The 17494-nt window shown below is 35.2% G+C and overlaps 1 protein-coding gene across 1 annotated transcript in view; it reads right to left on the bottom strand.

The window, feature by feature from the left end:
- Window positions 1-299: 299 nt before the first annotated feature.
- LOC120356497 (DDB1- and CUL4-associated factor 6-like) overlaps window positions 300-17494 on the bottom strand; it is a 38976-nt gene continuing 21781 nt past the window's right edge. The window contains exons 6-9 of the mRNA XM_039445436.1: window positions 16655-16778; window positions 12144-12415; window positions 6564-6950; window positions 300-519 (exon numbers count right to left, since the gene is read on the bottom strand). Coding sequence (XP_039301370.1) covers window positions 315-519; window positions 6564-6950; window positions 12144-12415; window positions 16655-16778 — 988 coding nt within the window. The 3' untranslated portion in view covers window positions 300-314. The remainder of the gene's footprint in view (window positions 520-6563; window positions 6951-12143; window positions 12416-16654; window positions 16779-17494) is intronic.

A 17494-nucleotide genomic window follows, 5' to 3' on the forward strand; every position in this document is an offset into this window, starting at 1 on the left:
TGTGTGTGTGTGTGTGTGTGTGTGTGTATGAGTGTATGTGCGTCTGTGTATAAGATATCTCGTATCCCAATCAACGGAATGACTTGAAATTTGGAACTTAAGGTCCTTACACTATAAGTATCCGACACGAACAATTTCAATCAAATGCAATTCAAGATGGCGGCTGAAATGGCGGAAATGTTGTCAAAAACAGGGGTTTTCGCGATTTTCTCGCAAAAAAATGGCGGCTCGATACATTGAGTGGACTACACCTTTCGTGGGACATTCTGTATATAGTATGAATAAATTGAATGAGTATAGCAAGAATTTATTATTCAGAAACCATTTGACGTACCTTGACTAGGAGGAGGATTAGATGAAGATGTAGGGGTAGATGTGGAGGCAGAGGTGGATGTGGAGGCAGAGGTGGATGTAGAAGCCACTTCCCTGTTGACTTCATCAGCCACGCACATTGTGATCCTGGATGTTGTCGAGCCCTTCTCTGAGTAATGGAGGTTCACCATTGGCTCTGTACCATGTCTGAAATCCAATACATTGATTATTTAGAGAACCTTTAATGAACAGCATATTGATAACTAGCCATCAGGCTCGCTTCGCTTGCCATATCCGTCTAGCCAGGGGCTCCGCTCCCTGGACCCCCGACTTGATCGTCCGAAAATGAGATCAGCGGGCTCGCTTCGTTTGCCTGCATTTTCCATTTTTATCATATGTTAGGACGATCCAGTCGGGGTCCAGACTAAACGTCTGGCTGAACGGATATGGCGAGCGAAGCGAGCCTGACGGCTAATAATATAATATTCCCAGGAATAGCTCTGATAGAAGTAGCAGTGCCCAATCAATTTTCCCGCGATAAATGCATTTAAATCTTCAACTTGGTGCCAACCTAACAAAGTCAACTCAACTTAATGCGAACCTGACAAAATTATTAATTTAGTTACCAGTTAACAACTGATTCGAAGAGGTACTCTCTCTAGATTATAGTTCTATATTAACATATGGTATGACCATTTTTCAATTATAATTAAGAGAATAAGAAGAATATACATGCTAAAAGACGAACTTTAAACCCTTAAAAACCACCCTTAGAGTTAAAATATTGCCAAAAGATTTCTTAGTGCGCTCTAAAGGGCCACTGAATATACCTACCAAATTTGAACGTTTTTGGTCCGGTAGATTTTAGTTCTGCGAGTGAGTGATTGAGTCAGTCAGTGAGTGAGTGCCATTTCGCTTATATATATATTATATAGATAGATAGATAGATTGTGTATAATCATGGATCAATAAATGAATGTTGATAATTAATAACAGATTACTTAGAACACTTCGATGAGCATTAATTATTTGAGCACATTTTAATGAACAATTGTGTTTAATTACTGAGCAATAAATGAATATTGATAATCTATTTAGAGAAACTTCAATCAGCATTATATTTTTGAGAACATTTTAATGAACAATTGTGTATAATTAAATGAATGTATAAATATTGATCATTAATATCTGATAAGCATTAGTTTGTTATATAGGTTTACAAATAAATTCAGTTGTATAGGTAATAATTCAACTTTATTATTGAAATTTTAGTTGATTCCGTAGATGGAAAAGGAGAGAGCTATCTGCTTTTTTCTAAACAGACAAGTACAGAGAGCGGCATCGAAACTTCCTTTTTTTCAAGTAAATAAAACACTTTGTATGGATCAGAGAGTTTGTATTTATTTTTACTTTCCTTGCCCTATTATCATAGGTAAGGAAAGTATTGCTTTCCGAAAAAAAATTAAGGTACCCCAATTTCTATATTTCTATACGATTCAAGGTCCCCTGAGTCCAAAAAAGTGGTTTTTGGGTATTGGTCTGTATGTATGTGTGGTGTGTGTGTGTGTGTGTGTGTGTGTGTGTGTGTGTGTGTGTGTGTGTGTGTGTGTGTGTGTGTGTGTGTGTTGTGTATGAGTGTATGTGCGTCTGTGTATAAGATATCTCGTATCCCAATCAACGGAATGACTTGAAATTTGGAACTTAAGGTCCTTACACTATAAGTATCCGACACGAACAATTTCAATCAAATGCAATTCAAGATGGCGGCTGAAATGGCGGAAATGTTGTCAAAAACAGGGGTTTTCGCGATTTTCTCGCAAAAAAATGGCGGCTCGATACATTGAGTGAACCGGTTTCTGGCGGCTCGATACATTGAGTGAACCGGTTTCTGGCGGCTCGATACATTGAGTGAACCGGTTTCTGGCTTTTTTCATGCCTCCTGCCATCATTGGTCAGTTAACATCTGTAATCTGTTGTTAAGAAAAAATGGCAGCTCGATACATTGAGTGAACCGGTTTCTGGCGGCTCGATACATTGAGTGAACCGGTTTATGGCTTTTTTCATGCCTCCTGCCATCATTGGTCAGTTAACATCTGTAATCTGTCATTAAGAAAAAAATGGCAGATCAATACATTGAGTGAACCAGTTTCTGGATTTTTTCATGCCTCCTGCCATCATTGGTCAGTTAACATCTGTAATCTGTTGTTAAGAAAAAAATGGCAGCTCAATACATTGAGTGAACCAGTTTCTGGCGGCTTAATACATTGAGTGAACCGGTTTCTGGCTTTTTTCATGCCTCCTGCCATCATTGGTCAGTTAACATCTGTAATCTGTCGTTAAGAAAAAATGGCAGTGTTCTGTTTACTGTCATGTTGAAAGTAATATGTTAAGGTTTATTATGTTTCAATATTTCCAGCTTTTAACATCAAACATTTTTTATTTTATTAATTCTGATAAGATTGATTAAATGCATTTTCTCATTGTTCGTGAATGTTGCGTTCTTTTTTTTGTTAGCTTTAGGCAACCCAATGTCTTGAAGACATCCTGTAGCTTTAAAAATTTGATTAGGCCTAACTAAACTATTATTTACAAAACAAAAACTATAACAAAATTATTAAATTTATTAATTTGTTAAATTATTAAATAGCCAAATTTGAATTTACTAAATTATACAACTAAAAAACTGCACTACAAATATTATCAATTACTAAAATGTGTAGGCTAATTTCTACTCAATTACTGGTAAAAAAAACTTGTGGGTGGTTAAGGAAACTAGTTGGATTTTCTAGGTTAGGTTTTACATGCTGACAACGTGAAACAAGTGTCATGACGACTCACTGCCACCCTGATCCACTATAATCTCATTTAGTAACGTAGCATTAGGTTTTGTTGGTGAAATCAAATTTCTTAATCTTTCGTTAACCTTCCGGTAGTCACGCCCTACTCAATCACACGAGCAGTCGCGTGTTGTATTTTGTACAACATCCAATTTTCCAAGTGTTATGTACTCTGTTTACTGTCAAAACATATCAATTAATTGTATAATTACTTTTTCCTACAGATACCTTGAAAAGTGACCATTTGTGCACTGATTGCAGGCCGCAAAGAATCACTTTTCCGCACTAGTGCGCAAAGTGAGTACTTTACGTACTCCAGATTTGCAGCATGACAAGGCAAAATAGTTAGTAGGTTAATGGAGCACCAGTGCAGCAAAATCCAAATTAAGTTGGTAATACTCATAGTGAGGCCCACGTTATAATGGCAGTGGAGAACAGTGATGCCTTGCCATTATGTGCCTTGATTATAGTCATTTCAATGCTTACATAAGATAAACCCCCTTCAAGCAGTCAGATAAATTTTCAATTGAATTACTAATCATTATAATTCAATTATTATTCAATTTTAAATAAATTAAGGTTTTTATTAATAATAAAATTACACAGAAAAACATTTGATGGATTTCAGGCAATTTTACCCATAATTACCCACTTTTCATATTCAATGGAAACTGTAGGAAAAATTTAATGTGAAATACGTGCGCAAAGTTCATTTGCTGCACTCAAAAAACCATTCCGCCCTCGCCCTCGTAAACGTTTCTTTCAGTGCAGCAAACTGTCACTTTGCCCACTAGTTGCACAAATAACTATTTCCATCTTCTTGGATTATTTTACACCTATGAACATTTGGATGATTACCATTTCATAGCCCAATAAGGTACATCAAGCAAAGCCATCAATTCTGTGTTATTGGTTCGTTTGCAGTCCCCATATACAGTCTTTTCCTATCCTATGCACAGTGCGACTTATGCATTGTCACGACTAAATGGCACTTAAAGACTGAACCATTGCTCGGTTTATATTGAAATTCAGTGGAGTGATGGGGGGAAAGTTTTGGAATGCATAGGTGACTCATTCACTGACAACACCCCATTCAATAGTTTTGTGCAGCTAAAAAACTGACATTGTTGTACTTTTTACAACAGCGCGACTGCCGGAAGGTTAAAGTGATCAGTTAGTGTTAACTTGAGAATACTAAGCGAAGCGTTAACGCAAATTTGGTAAAATTCACCCTCAATCTATCGTTAAAGTCATCAGTTAGTGTGAACTAGAGATTACAAAGCAAAGCGTTAACGTGATTTTGGTGAAACTCGGCCTTAATCTATTGTTAAATTCATCAGTTAGTGTTATCTGGAGATTATTAAGCGAAGCGTTAACGTGTATTTGGTAAAACTCAGCCTTAATCTATTGTTAAATTCATCAGTTAGTTATCTGGAGATTACTAAGCGAAGCGTTAACGTGTATTTGGTAAAACTCAGCCTTAATCTATTGTTAAATTTATCAGTTAGTGTTATCTGGAGATTACTAAGCGAAGCGTTAACGTGAATTTGGTAAAACTCACCCTTAATCTATTGTTAAATTCATCAGTTAGTGTTATCTGGAGATTACTAAGCGAAGCGTTAACGTGAATTTGGTGAAACCCACCTAAGTGTATAAGCCAGTATATTATATTGTAATCGGCATGAATAAAGCACTCAATCGACAAGTAAATATGACCAACATACACTGTTCGAAAGCATTTCATACTTCTCAATGAATCCGTGACGCATAGTATACAGCTGATCTTTAAGGTTTGAAACATTCTCATGATCGGTGGGAGAGCTCCCACTTCCACTGCCGCCTGCTGCCATTGGCTCAGAAGCAGAAGCAGAATCAGACGAAGAAGGAGGAGGAGGTGGAGGAGGAGGAGAATCAGAAGAAGGAGGAGGAGGAGGAGAAGCAGAAGCAGAAGAAGAAGGAGGAGGAGGAGAAGCAGAAGCAGAAGAAGAAGGAGGAGGATCAAGAGGAGGACCAGCAGAGAAGGAGGCCGAAGAAGTGGAGGGTTCATCCACATTCATGCCAGGACTTCAGATGAGGAGGCGTCGACGCGGCAACACTGTAATTTGATGAAAATTAATAAATTTGTTGATTTGTTAAATTATTAAATAGCCAAATTTGAATTTACTAAATTATACAACTAAAAAACTGCACTACAAATATTATCAATTACTAAAATGTGTAGGCTAATCTCTACTCAATTACTGGTAAGAAAAACTTGTGGGTGGTTAAGGAAACTAGTTGGATTTTCTAGGTTAGGTTTTACATGCTAACAATGTGAAACAAGTGTCATGACGACTCACTGCCACCCTGATCCACTATAATCTCTCGCTTAGTAACATAGCATTAGGTTTTGTTGGTGAAATCAAATTTCTTAATCTTTTGTTAACCTTCCGGTAGTCGCGCCCTACTCAATCACACGAGCAGTCGCGTGTTGTATTTTGTACAACATCCAATTTTCAAAGTGTTATGTACTCTGTTTACTGTCAAAACATATTAATTAATTAATTGTATAATTACTTTTTTCATCTTCTTGGATTATTTTACACCTATGAACATTTGGATGATTACCATTTCATAGCCCAATAAGGTACATCAAGCAAAGCCATCAATTCTGTGTTATTGGTTCGTTTGCAGTCCCCATATACAGTCTTTCCCTATCCTATGCACAGTGCGACTTATGCACTGTCACGACTAAATGGCACTTAAAGACTGAACCATTGCTCGGTTGATATTGAAACTCAGTGGAGTGATGGGGGGAAAGTTTTGGAATGCATAGGTGACTCATTCACTGACACCACCCCATTCAATAGTAGTTTTGTGCAGCTAAAAACTGACATTGTTGTACTTTTTACAACAGCGCGACTGCTGGAAGGTTAAAGTAATCAGTTAGTGTTAACTTGAGAATACTAAGCAAAGCGTTAACGTGTATTTGGTAAAACTCAGCCTTAATCTATTGTTAAATTCATCAGTTAGTGTTATCTGGAGATTACTAAGCAAAGCGTTAACGTGTATTTGGTAAAACTCAGCCTTAATCTATTGTTAAATTCATCAGTTAGTGTTATCTGGAGATTACTAAGCAAAGCGTTAACGAGTATTTGGTAAAACTCAGCCTTAATCTATTGTTAAATTCATCAGTTAGTGTTATCTGGAGATTACTAAGCAAAGCGTTAACGTGAATTTCGTAAAACTATCCTTTAATCTATCGTTGAAGTCATCAGTTAGTGTTATCTGGTGATTACTAAGCAAAGCGTTAACGTGAATTTGGTGAAACCCACCTAAGTGTATAAGCCAGTATATTATATTGTAATCGACATGAATAAAGCACTCAATCGACAAGTGAATAAGACCAACACACTGTTCGAAAGCATTTCATACTTCTCAATGAATCCGTGACGCATAGTATACAGCTGATCTTTAAGGTTTGAAACATTCTCATGATCGGTGGGAGAGCTCCCACTTCCACTGCCGCCTGCTGCCATTGGCTCAGAAGCAGAAGCAGAATCAGACGAAGAAGAAGGAGGAGGAGGTGGAGGAGGAGGAGAATCAGAAGAAGGAGGAGGAGGAGGAGGAGAAGCAGAAGCAGAAGAAGAAGGAGGAGGAGGAGGAGAAGCAGAAGCAGAAGAAGAAGGAGGAGGAGGAGGAGAAGCAGAAGAAGGAGGAGGATCAAGAGGAGGACCAGCAGAGAAGGAGGCCGAAGAAGTGGAGGGTTCATCCACATTCATGCCAGGAACTTCAGATGAGGAGGCAGTCGACGCGGCAACACTGTAATTTGATGAAAATTAATGAGAAATTGCATTATTTCAAATGCTAATTAATAAATAATAATTATTATTAAACGAGAATCCAAATCAAATGCTGTAAATCACCCTGAAGATTTCTTTTACTGGCAAATAGTTTTCGGATAGCAGCTATCATGGAATTTCCATGTACAGTGAGGTCCACGTTATAATGGCAGTGAAGAAATATAGCAGAGTAACGTTGCCGAACCTCTGTCTTGTCAATGCCTACTATAGACGGTAGCTCATACAGGTTTATTGATGTAATATTAATTGTTCTTTCTCGTTTAAAAAATCTATTACATTTTATTAAACAAGGAACTATATTTATTGATAATGAATTTTCATGATTAAGATGAAATATTTTGTTAATTAGTGTTATTAATTCTACATTGTTAGAGGACGATCTGGCAACAGAGCAATTTGAGAAAGAGATAGCGCTATCCGCTTTGTTGAATGATAGACAAAGATACCACTGCTAAACAAACATTGCCATTATAACGTGGACCTCACTAAAGCTGTTAAACCCTGTTGCCAATATTTGCAGTAGCAGAAGTCTTCGGGGTGATTTACAGCATTCAATTTGGATTCTCGTTTAATATTAATAAATCAATATAATTTAAATAAAAAAATAATTACTATGAATAGAAAAAACTGATTTTGAACTGTGATATTCCCCATAATGTTGAAACAAGAAAAAAATTGATTGGAGAAAAAGAGGAGGCAGAATTTCGTACAAATTTGAAAAAATTATCTTTATTGTTTGAAAACTAATATTGATTTGTAATAGGTTTATAATATTCCCCATAATGGTTGAAACAAGTGATGAGAAATTGTTCGGAGAAAGAGTTCGTAAAGTTAGGAAAAATTATCTTAATTGTTTAAAAACTAATATTGATTTGTAATAGATTTATGATATTCCCCATAATGGTTGAAACAAATAATGAGAAATTGTTCGGAGAAAGAGTTCGTAAGGTTAGGAAAAATTATCTTAATTGTTTAAAAACTAATATTGATTTGTAATAGATTTATGATATTCCCCATAATGGTTGAAACAAATAATGAGAAATTGTCGGAGAAAGAGTTCGTAAGGTTAGGAAAAATTATCTTAATTGTTTAAAAACTAATATTGATTTGTAATAGATTTATGATATTCCCCATAATGGTTGAAACAAATAATGAGAAATTGTTCGGAGAAAGAGTTCGTAAGGTTAGGAAAAATTATCTTAATTGTTTAAAAACTAATATTGATTTGTAATAGATTTATGATATTCCCCATAATGGTTGAAACAAATAATGAGAAATTGTTCGGAGAAGGAGGTAGTGGAAGGTTCGACAACATTAATTTATCAAAGGAACTGCAGATGAGGTGTCGGCAAAGACAACTCTGTAAATGGAATAAACAGATTGAATTATCTATACTATAATAAAGGCAAGAACTGGCTTATACACGTACGGGATAGGGAAATTATGTTTTCCTACAGTTACGTTGAAAAGTGGCCATTGCTGCACTGATTACAGAACGCAAAGAATCACTTTTCCGCTCTAGTGCGGGAAAAATTTTTCTGCACTCCAGATTTGCAACATGGCAACGCAAAATACTTAGTAGGTTATATGGAGCAACAGTGCAGCAAAATCAAAATGAAGTTGGTAACAGTGACTGCTGTGGCTGCTATAGTGAGCAGAGGTGCAACCAAGCACAACGCGCTAATTATTAGTATTAGATATTATAACCAAGGACAACATTTTTATTCAATTTGACAATAAATTAAGGTTTTTATCAATAATAAAATTACACAGAAAAACATTTGATGCATTTCAGGCAATTTTACCCATAATTACCCACTTTTCATATTCAATGGTAACTGTAGAAAAACTTAATGTGAAATACGTGCGCAAGTTCCTCTGCTGCACTCAACAAACCATTCCGCCCTCGCCTACGGCTCGGGCGTAAACGTTTCTTTCGGTGCAGCAAACTGTCACTTTGCGCACTAGTTGCACAAATAGCTATTGACGCATCATCACGTCTGAACTTGCTTAGTAAAATATAATTGATTATTTTAAACATCGTCTTAGGCATCAAACTTGCATTGAAATGTAGAAATCAATCTGAAAAACTACTGGACTGATTAACTTACAATTTTGTACATAGATTCCTTATTTACTGAGGATGGTTATATGCCTATTTTCAATTCTTCTAGATTCCATTTAGTCAAATTTTCAGATTGTCAATTATTCAATTTGTCATGCTTCCAGTTTGTTATAAGCTAACTTTAATTGAGAGTGGTCATAGATATAGTGTAGTGCATGATATAATGGCAGTGAAGATAGGAGAAAAACGTTGCCGATCCTCTGTCTGGTCAATGCCTTCTATAGAGGATAACTGCCACCAGTATATCTGATATAATATCAACTGTTCATTCTCGTTTAAAATAATCAATTATATTTTATCAAGCAAGAAATATATTTTTCAATAATTTTATAATGAATTTTCATAATTAAGATGAACGATTTTGTTAATTGATTATTAGCTCTACATTGTTAAAAGACGATCTGGCAACAGAGCAAAGCGAGAAAGAGATAGAGCGCTATACGCTTTGTAGAATGATAGACAAGGATAGCAATACCATTGTCAATCTAACACTGCCATTATAACGTGGACCTCACTATAGAATAGTGTAATGAACTGTTTTATCTTTCATCTTCTGATTATTCTTCTATCTATATTCTCTTCCTTATTATGCAATTATCTTTATTAATATAGAAGAAAGAATTGGCTTAAACATGTACGGAATAGGAAATAGACGAATTTACCGAGATGATTATAGACCTATTTCAAATTCTTCAAGATTTTGTCACCTGGTCATATGGGACATATATACAGAGTGAGTCATAAATGTATGGGAGCTCCTCAATATGCTGAAGACTGTTGTAGATAATATAATACTGTAACTTTCAGCATAAGTTATTGGTCGAATACTCTACCTTTTAACGTACAACTGAATTTCAACTCCTCATAAGGGGGTGACTTAGAGGTTGTAACTCGAATAAACACCCATTGTGGGGTACATCATTTTTAAAGGCCTTTTTAAAACACGAAAGATGGCATCAATAAAAATGTTCTATGATATCTGTATTCAAAATGGCAGCTGATTGAAGTTTTAGTTTTTAAAGAGATGAGGGGTTGTAACTCAAATATTTTATATGTGAACACCCATCATTTCAAAACTTAAACTTTTAGTATCCTTTTTATTTGAAACATTTTAAAACCTTAAAAGCCGGTTCAGACGCTCAAGTTTACCATCAGTCGTTTGCTCAAGCAAAAGGCGGATCGTTTGGTTCAAGCAAAAGACGGATGTAAAATTGCGTCCACACGCATCCGTCTTATGTCGTCCGTTTTCCTATTTTTGTACTCACAAGCTCAGTTCTTGAGATGTTTATTTATTTGTTTATTTATTCAATCATTCAGAATTATACAACTTACAGAAAAGTACCACAGGCTAACTTACGCCCAAAACGGTTCCAATTCTAATTTTTACAACAGTCCAAAGTAGCTAGAGGTTATGTGTCACTTCAATATGAATTGTGATTTGTGATATGGTTCATTGAGTCTGAATACAGTGAATGTATACGGTTGACATAAAATATCCGGATGAGTAAAAATTAAATCGTATTTTTCGCTGATTCAGCTGGATAATGCTATATTTGACAATATAATGACAAAAATATTACTGTTAATCGCTAAATGGCTTTGTTTACATGTAATATCTCGAGATTGTAAATGGATTGAAATTTTGTAGATAGTATTCTTATCAACAATATAGTACATCTTAATATATCATGATAGTAAATCATAATATCAAAATCAAATTCTGAGAGTATCATGAGAATCAAGAGTTAAAAAAGGGTTAAATGGCGTTATATACAATCGATATAAAAACTTGCTTATTTTCAAGTACTCGCAAGGCATTTTATTAATTTGAGGGCGCTGAATCCGGATCTGAAATCACAATTTCTCTATCTCCATTTTTACGCTATTTAGGTTTTGGTGGATAGGCAAAAGACGGTCGGTTTGATGGAAAAAGATTGCCGGCCGATACATTTTAAGTTTGACGACTTAAGCTTGAAGACCGTCCGATCCGTTTTACCGTCCAGACGCAACGACTTACATGATCCGACTTTTGCTTGAGCAAAAGACTGAAGCTAAACTTGAGCGTCTAAACCGGGCTTAAAACATTTCAAACGACTAGTTTCCACCTACTTGGGCCATTTTCAAGTTAAAATTTTTTCAAAACTAGTCTTTGAAATGTTTTAAAATGTCTTAAATAGAAAAGGGTACTACAAGTTTTATTTTGTTTTTATTAATTTGAATAAAGTAGCTCATATAAGTGAAGTGATTTTAATAGCATTCAGTTGGTCAAGTTCTCAGTGTTTAATCAGACCCTTGCTAAGCACGGGTTACCTACTAGTACATCCTATACTATTAAACGAGCAATTTCTGTTTAAATGTTTAGATGTTTGTATTTCACCGGATCTCGAAAACGGCTCTAACTATTCTCACAAACTTCAGAACATGGTAGGTTTATAATATAAAGTTTCGATTGCACTAGGTCTCATCCCTGAGAAAACTTGCTTAAGGACATTAAAAGGATAATTATTATTCTTCCTTGGAAGAACAGCTGATAATAATTATTTCGTCGTGTGTTGGTGATGGAAGTGAGTGAGCGAGTTCATGTGTGTGGGTGGGACTGTGTCAAAATTATGACTCAGCTGTTGAACTTTTGTAGTCATTCAATCAGGTACTTAGTGCCGGTTGCAAAAAAGCCGGGTTATTTTCAATCCTGATTAATTCCAGTAGATCTTTTTTTTGAAATGGTCTTCTCTGATTTGGTTCACGTGAAGTTAATCAGGATTAAAATTTAACCGGCTTTTGTGCAACTGGGCGTTTGTGAGGAAAATTTTTGCATTCCTTCTTCTTCTTCTTCTTTCTTTCTGCCCCGCTTGTCCCTCTTTGCATTCCTCTGGGAATTAATCTCAATTTACTGTGATTAGATAGAACATTTCTGTATGAATGTTATAAATGTTATTATAATTTCTTCTTTCGTAATAAATTTTTCATGCTTTTGTACTCCAGAGCGAAGCTCGGTCCCCGATATTGAATGAATGAATAGTTGTATACCTGCAGCATCCGCCAGGCGTGGCATCAGCGCTCGTATTGACAACACCCCTTTCCAGAGCGGAGGGAGGGAGAGGATCAGCTGTATTGGTGTAAACCGAGTAGATGGTCTTGAAGGAGGGGAGGGAGTACTTCCTTGGCGGCGGCTGCCTCTGGGTGGGAGGTGAGGTGGTGGCTGAGGAGGATGATGATGAGGAGGAGGTGGAGGGAACAGCTGATTGTTGACTAGTATTCACATCGTCAGTCCACACCATGTCCGTGGCGGCTTCTGAAACCTGAAAACATTGGCAACTAATTAAAAAGTGTTAGAGGAATAGCACAAGGTTACCTTATACCAATTTCCTCTCCCTATCATTACGATAATGTACTTAGATTGTATAAATGAATAAAGAATATTGTTTCATAATCTATAGGAGCGTACAGATATACACGCCGCGAACATGAGCAATTCACTTTTAATCAGCTCATGCCAAGCTTTTTATATCTATATCTTATACCGTTTCTGTAAAAATACAGATATAGTCAGCTGATTAAAAGTGAATTGCTCACACATGTGAGCAAACATGAGCAATTCACTTTTAATCATAAACAAATATAAAATACAGATATATCAGCTCATTGCCAAGCTTTTTTAATATCTATATCTTATACCGTTTCTGTAAAAATACAGATATAGTCAGCTGATTAAAAGTGAATTGCTCACACATGTGAGCAAACATGAGCAATTCACTTTTAATCAGCTCATGCCAAGCTTTTTATATCTATATCTTATACCGTTTCTGTAAAAATACAGATATAGTCAGCTGATTAAAAGTGAATTGCTCACACATGTGAGCAAACATGAGCAATTCACTTTTAATCAGCTCATGCCAAGCTTTTTATATCTATATCTTATACCGTTTCTGTAAAAATACAGATATAGTCAGCTGATTAAAAGTGAATTGCTCACACATGTGAGCAAACATGAGCAATTCACTTTTAATCAGCTCATGCCAAGCTTTTTATATCTATATCTTATACCGTTTCTGTAAAAATACAGATATAGTCAGCTGATTAAAAGTGAATTGCTCACACATGTGAGCAAACATGAGCAATTCACTTTTAATCAGCTCATGCCAAGCTTTTTATATCTATATCTTATACCGTTTCTGTAAAAATACAGATATAGTCAGCTGATTAAAAGTGAATTGCTCACACATGTGAGCAAACATGAGCAATTCACTTTTAATCAGCTCATGCCAAGCTTTTTATATCTATATCTTATACCGTTTCTGTAAAAATACAGATATAGTCAGCTGATTAAAAGTGAATTGCTCATGTTCGCGGCGCGTATATCTGTACGCACCTTAAAGTTGACCGAGCGGAGTGAGGTCTAAGATTCAAGTCGACGGTTTTGCATTTCTCTTTATGTTAATATGTTTATATTTATTTATGTTCCGCATTTACAGCGAAACGCAGCAATAGATTTTCATGAAATTTGACAGGTATGTTCCTTTTTGAATTTCGCGTCGACGTATACATACGGTTTTTTGAAATTTTGCATTTTAAGGATAATACAAAAGGAAAAGGAGTCTCCTTTGAACGCCAATATTACCGTAAAAATCAGACAATAGAATATTATTAATCATAAATCAGCTGTCTAGTGGACTATAATACTACCCGTTCAAAAACATCGAACATCTAGAAAATGTATCTTTCCGTCAACGTTAGTAGACAGTTGACTATAATACTACCCCTTCAAAAACATCGAACATCTTGAAAATGTATCTTTCCATCAACGTTGTAGACAGTTGCAGCCAGACATGATAACAGCGCTCTCACTCACATTCCGGGACGACACGTCACGGTACGATAGGACAGAAAGCTCTATGTTTATTTAGGATTTTCTCTAGACATTTTAAATTGATAAATTATTTATTAATTTTTAAGAAAACATAACAACAGGTCAATGTAAAGGTGCGTACAGATATACGCGCCGGGAACATGAGCAATTCACTTTTAATCAGCTGGCTATATCTGTATTTTTACAGAAACGGTAAGATACAGATATAAAAAGCTTGGCATCAGCTGATTGAAAGTGAATTGCTCATGTTCGCGGCGCGTAAATCTGTACGCACCTTTACATTGACCTGTTGTTATGTTTTCTCAAAAATTAATAATTCACTTTTAATCAGCCAAGCTTTTTATATCTTTATCTTATACTGTTTCTGTAAAAATACAGATATAGTCAGCTGATTAAAAGTGAATTGCTCATGTTCGCGGCGCGTATATCTGTACGCACCTTCAAGTTACTGAGCGCGAGGTCTACTGATTCGATTAGACCCTTGCAGAGCACGAGTTAGCTGCTAGTTTGATAATAATATAACAAGAAGTCATTTTTTTTCATTTTGTACCAATAAATATGTATTCAATTGTATACTTCCATTAATCAATATGTTTCGAATATAAATAAAAACATCTCCCTACACACAGAGATTCTTCATGAATGAGAGAGAGAGAGTTGCAACGTATCACCAACAATGGAAAGAACATTTCGAGCGAATGTCAGCTGATAGGCTGTGTTGTGCTAAAAAGACGCAACTCCAAAAAGCTCCTTGTGTATCTTTTCGGATGCAACACGTTGCTTTTGAGGAGATACAAGAGAGCATCTGTAGCTTATGGAAAGATAAATAATTGAAGCTCCTTGTGTATCTTTTCGGATGCAACACGTTGCCTTTGAGGAGATACAAAAGAGCATCTGTAGCTTATGGAAAGATACATTTTAAAAAATGTTCGATGTTTTTGAACGGGTAGTATTGTAATCTAGTGGCTCTCCGCCGATAGGCAAAACTACAGGACCCAGACTATACTCACTACTCGCTAATATAGGCTTACTCAATACTACCATAGAGTAACAATAACGTAAATAGATATCCCATGGTATAGGGAATTTATGTCGCAACTTTTGCTGTTATCTCAAGCCGATTACTGTCGACTATTGTCAGTTTTTACTGTTTTGTTGGGGTGAGAGTGTATGAACGGCACAATTTGAGAGACTACCAGCGTCACACAGCTGCATAGGAAAGAACTACGTGAACTATCGGCTTGGGATAACAGTAAAAGTTGCGACATAAATTCCCTATACCATGGGATATCTACTTACGCTATTGTTTCTCTATGATACTACTCACTTAAGGATGTGCAAAGGCTAAAAATGAAATTTTGATATTTTTCAAAGTTTTTCGATTTGTATATCATCAAGCTATCAAAATAAATAGTTTTCTTCTGGAAACACTTTTTTTCCCATAAATATCTTTTCGAGGTATGAGCGCCTAAAGTTTAAATTTTGTGACAGAACATTTCAAATTCGGTAAGAGATAAATCCATGGGATTTAGAGGATGAGTTCTTCATGGTAATTTTGATTAAATAAAACAAAAATTTTCTGAGAATATCAATTTCTGTGAAAGTCATTCAATTTACTAAAAATGTCCAAAATTAACTTTTAGTTGAGTTATTTTTGGTCACTTTTGGATAATTGAATGACTTTCTCAGAAATAGATATTCTCACAAAATTTTTGTTTTATTTAATCAAAATTACCATGAGAAATTCATCCTCTAAATCCCATGGATTTATCTCTTACCGAATTTGAAATTTTCTGTCCCAAAAATTTAAACTTTAGGCGCTCATATCTCGAAAAGTAATTATTGAAAAAAAAAATGTTTTGAGAAGAAAACTATTTTATTTTGATAGCTTGATGATACACAAATCAAAAAACTTTGAAAAATATCACCAGGTCATTTTTAGTCTTTGCACATCCTTAAGTGAGTAGAGTAAATCAATCATTCAATCAATCAAATCATTTATTTGCCATACAATATCTTGAATATTTATTTTTTTTAGCCTGATGATAATACATTTTATCGAAAAACTTTGAAAAATTTCACCAGTAGTAAGTTTATTTTTAGCCTTTGCACAGCCTTAAGCCGTATCCACACTGAGAAAATGTTCGACAAAAATGTTTGTTGAAACAGTTTGGGCAAAATTTATTATGTTTGACAAACAATGTTTACCCGTGGCCAGTGTGGACGCGTCACCAAACATTTGTAAGTGAAGAGAACAGATTTTATGTTTTACCGCTGTCAAAACTGAAGATGTTTGGAAACCCAGTAATTTTTTGTTCGACAAGCAATGATTGTCCAAACGTTTTAAAATGTTTGTCCATGAGCTCCTTAACAAAGATGTTTGCCGAACATTTGTGCAGTGTGACACATTTTGAATCTACAGATCTACACAACTTGAAGTGATCAAGACGAGATAAATTCCAAGTCCCTAGTTTAGAAATATTTTGGACTCGAAATTGAACAAAAATCATGAAGTGTAACATAACCTATTTTTGGACGACTTTAATCTAAATTTGAGAAAGGAACAGTTTTGGGCTTCAAGCCTGTTGTTCCTCCTCCAATCATTCATATTGAGAATGATATTGTATGTATCAATTGTATAAATAAATAAATGAATAAATAAATAACTGACATGAACGGGCGAGCGATCAGGAGTGATGAGCATATTGAGAGGGTTTTCTTCCAGTCTCTCCCCACTATGCACAAAGGGCAGAACCAGTTCCTCTCCTCCCGCCCCCACGTCAACCTCTGATGGCCTGAAAAACCAAACAACGTTTTCCAATCAATTATTGTGTGTGAAATAAATAAATTGAAAATTGAATTGAACTATATAGTTCAAAAACAGAAAACATTTTTCAATTTGAGTAAATTATTTTAAAAGAAAATAGAGTTCTCAATTAAATTCAACAATTAACATAGCCTATGTATAATATTTGGACAATTTGAAACTAAATTAGGAAATTGAAGAAGTTTTGGGCAAAAGCCTGGGATTGAATACTATTATGATAGTTAATCACATTTCTTTATAGGATTCTTCAAAACGATTTTGCATCTGTAACTTGAATAATGTATCCTCAAATAGAGCAGCGAAGATAAAATAAACAACAAAAATTGGAGATAACCTCAAAAAATGTTGATTGAAATGTACAATTTTACAAAGCATAAAACATAAAAAATATCAAGTGCACTCCTCATTAGGCTAGGCCTGCGTCGAGGAGTGGTTCGTCTTATGAATTACAGAAAATATATAAGAAAAACGATTCAGCTGCTTCAAGTACTATATAGAGCTACTTACATAAATAGTATTATCTTATGCCATTAAGCAATCTAAACAAAAATACACATCTTCCACAAAAAGAAACAAATTGATTACAATGCTTAGTTTATATAGCCTAGTTTACAGAATAAAGTAAAACATATTTCAATGAAACAAAACGAAACGAAACAATTTATGAAGCCGATAAATACAGTC

The sequence above is a fragment of the Nilaparvata lugens genome, unplaced genomic scaffold (genome assembly GCF_014356525.2).
Source record: "Nilaparvata lugens isolate BPH unplaced genomic scaffold, ASM1435652v1 scaffold691_1_2, whole genome shotgun sequence".
NCBI lineage: Eukaryota > Metazoa > Arthropoda > Insecta > Hemiptera > Delphacidae > Nilaparvata > Nilaparvata lugens.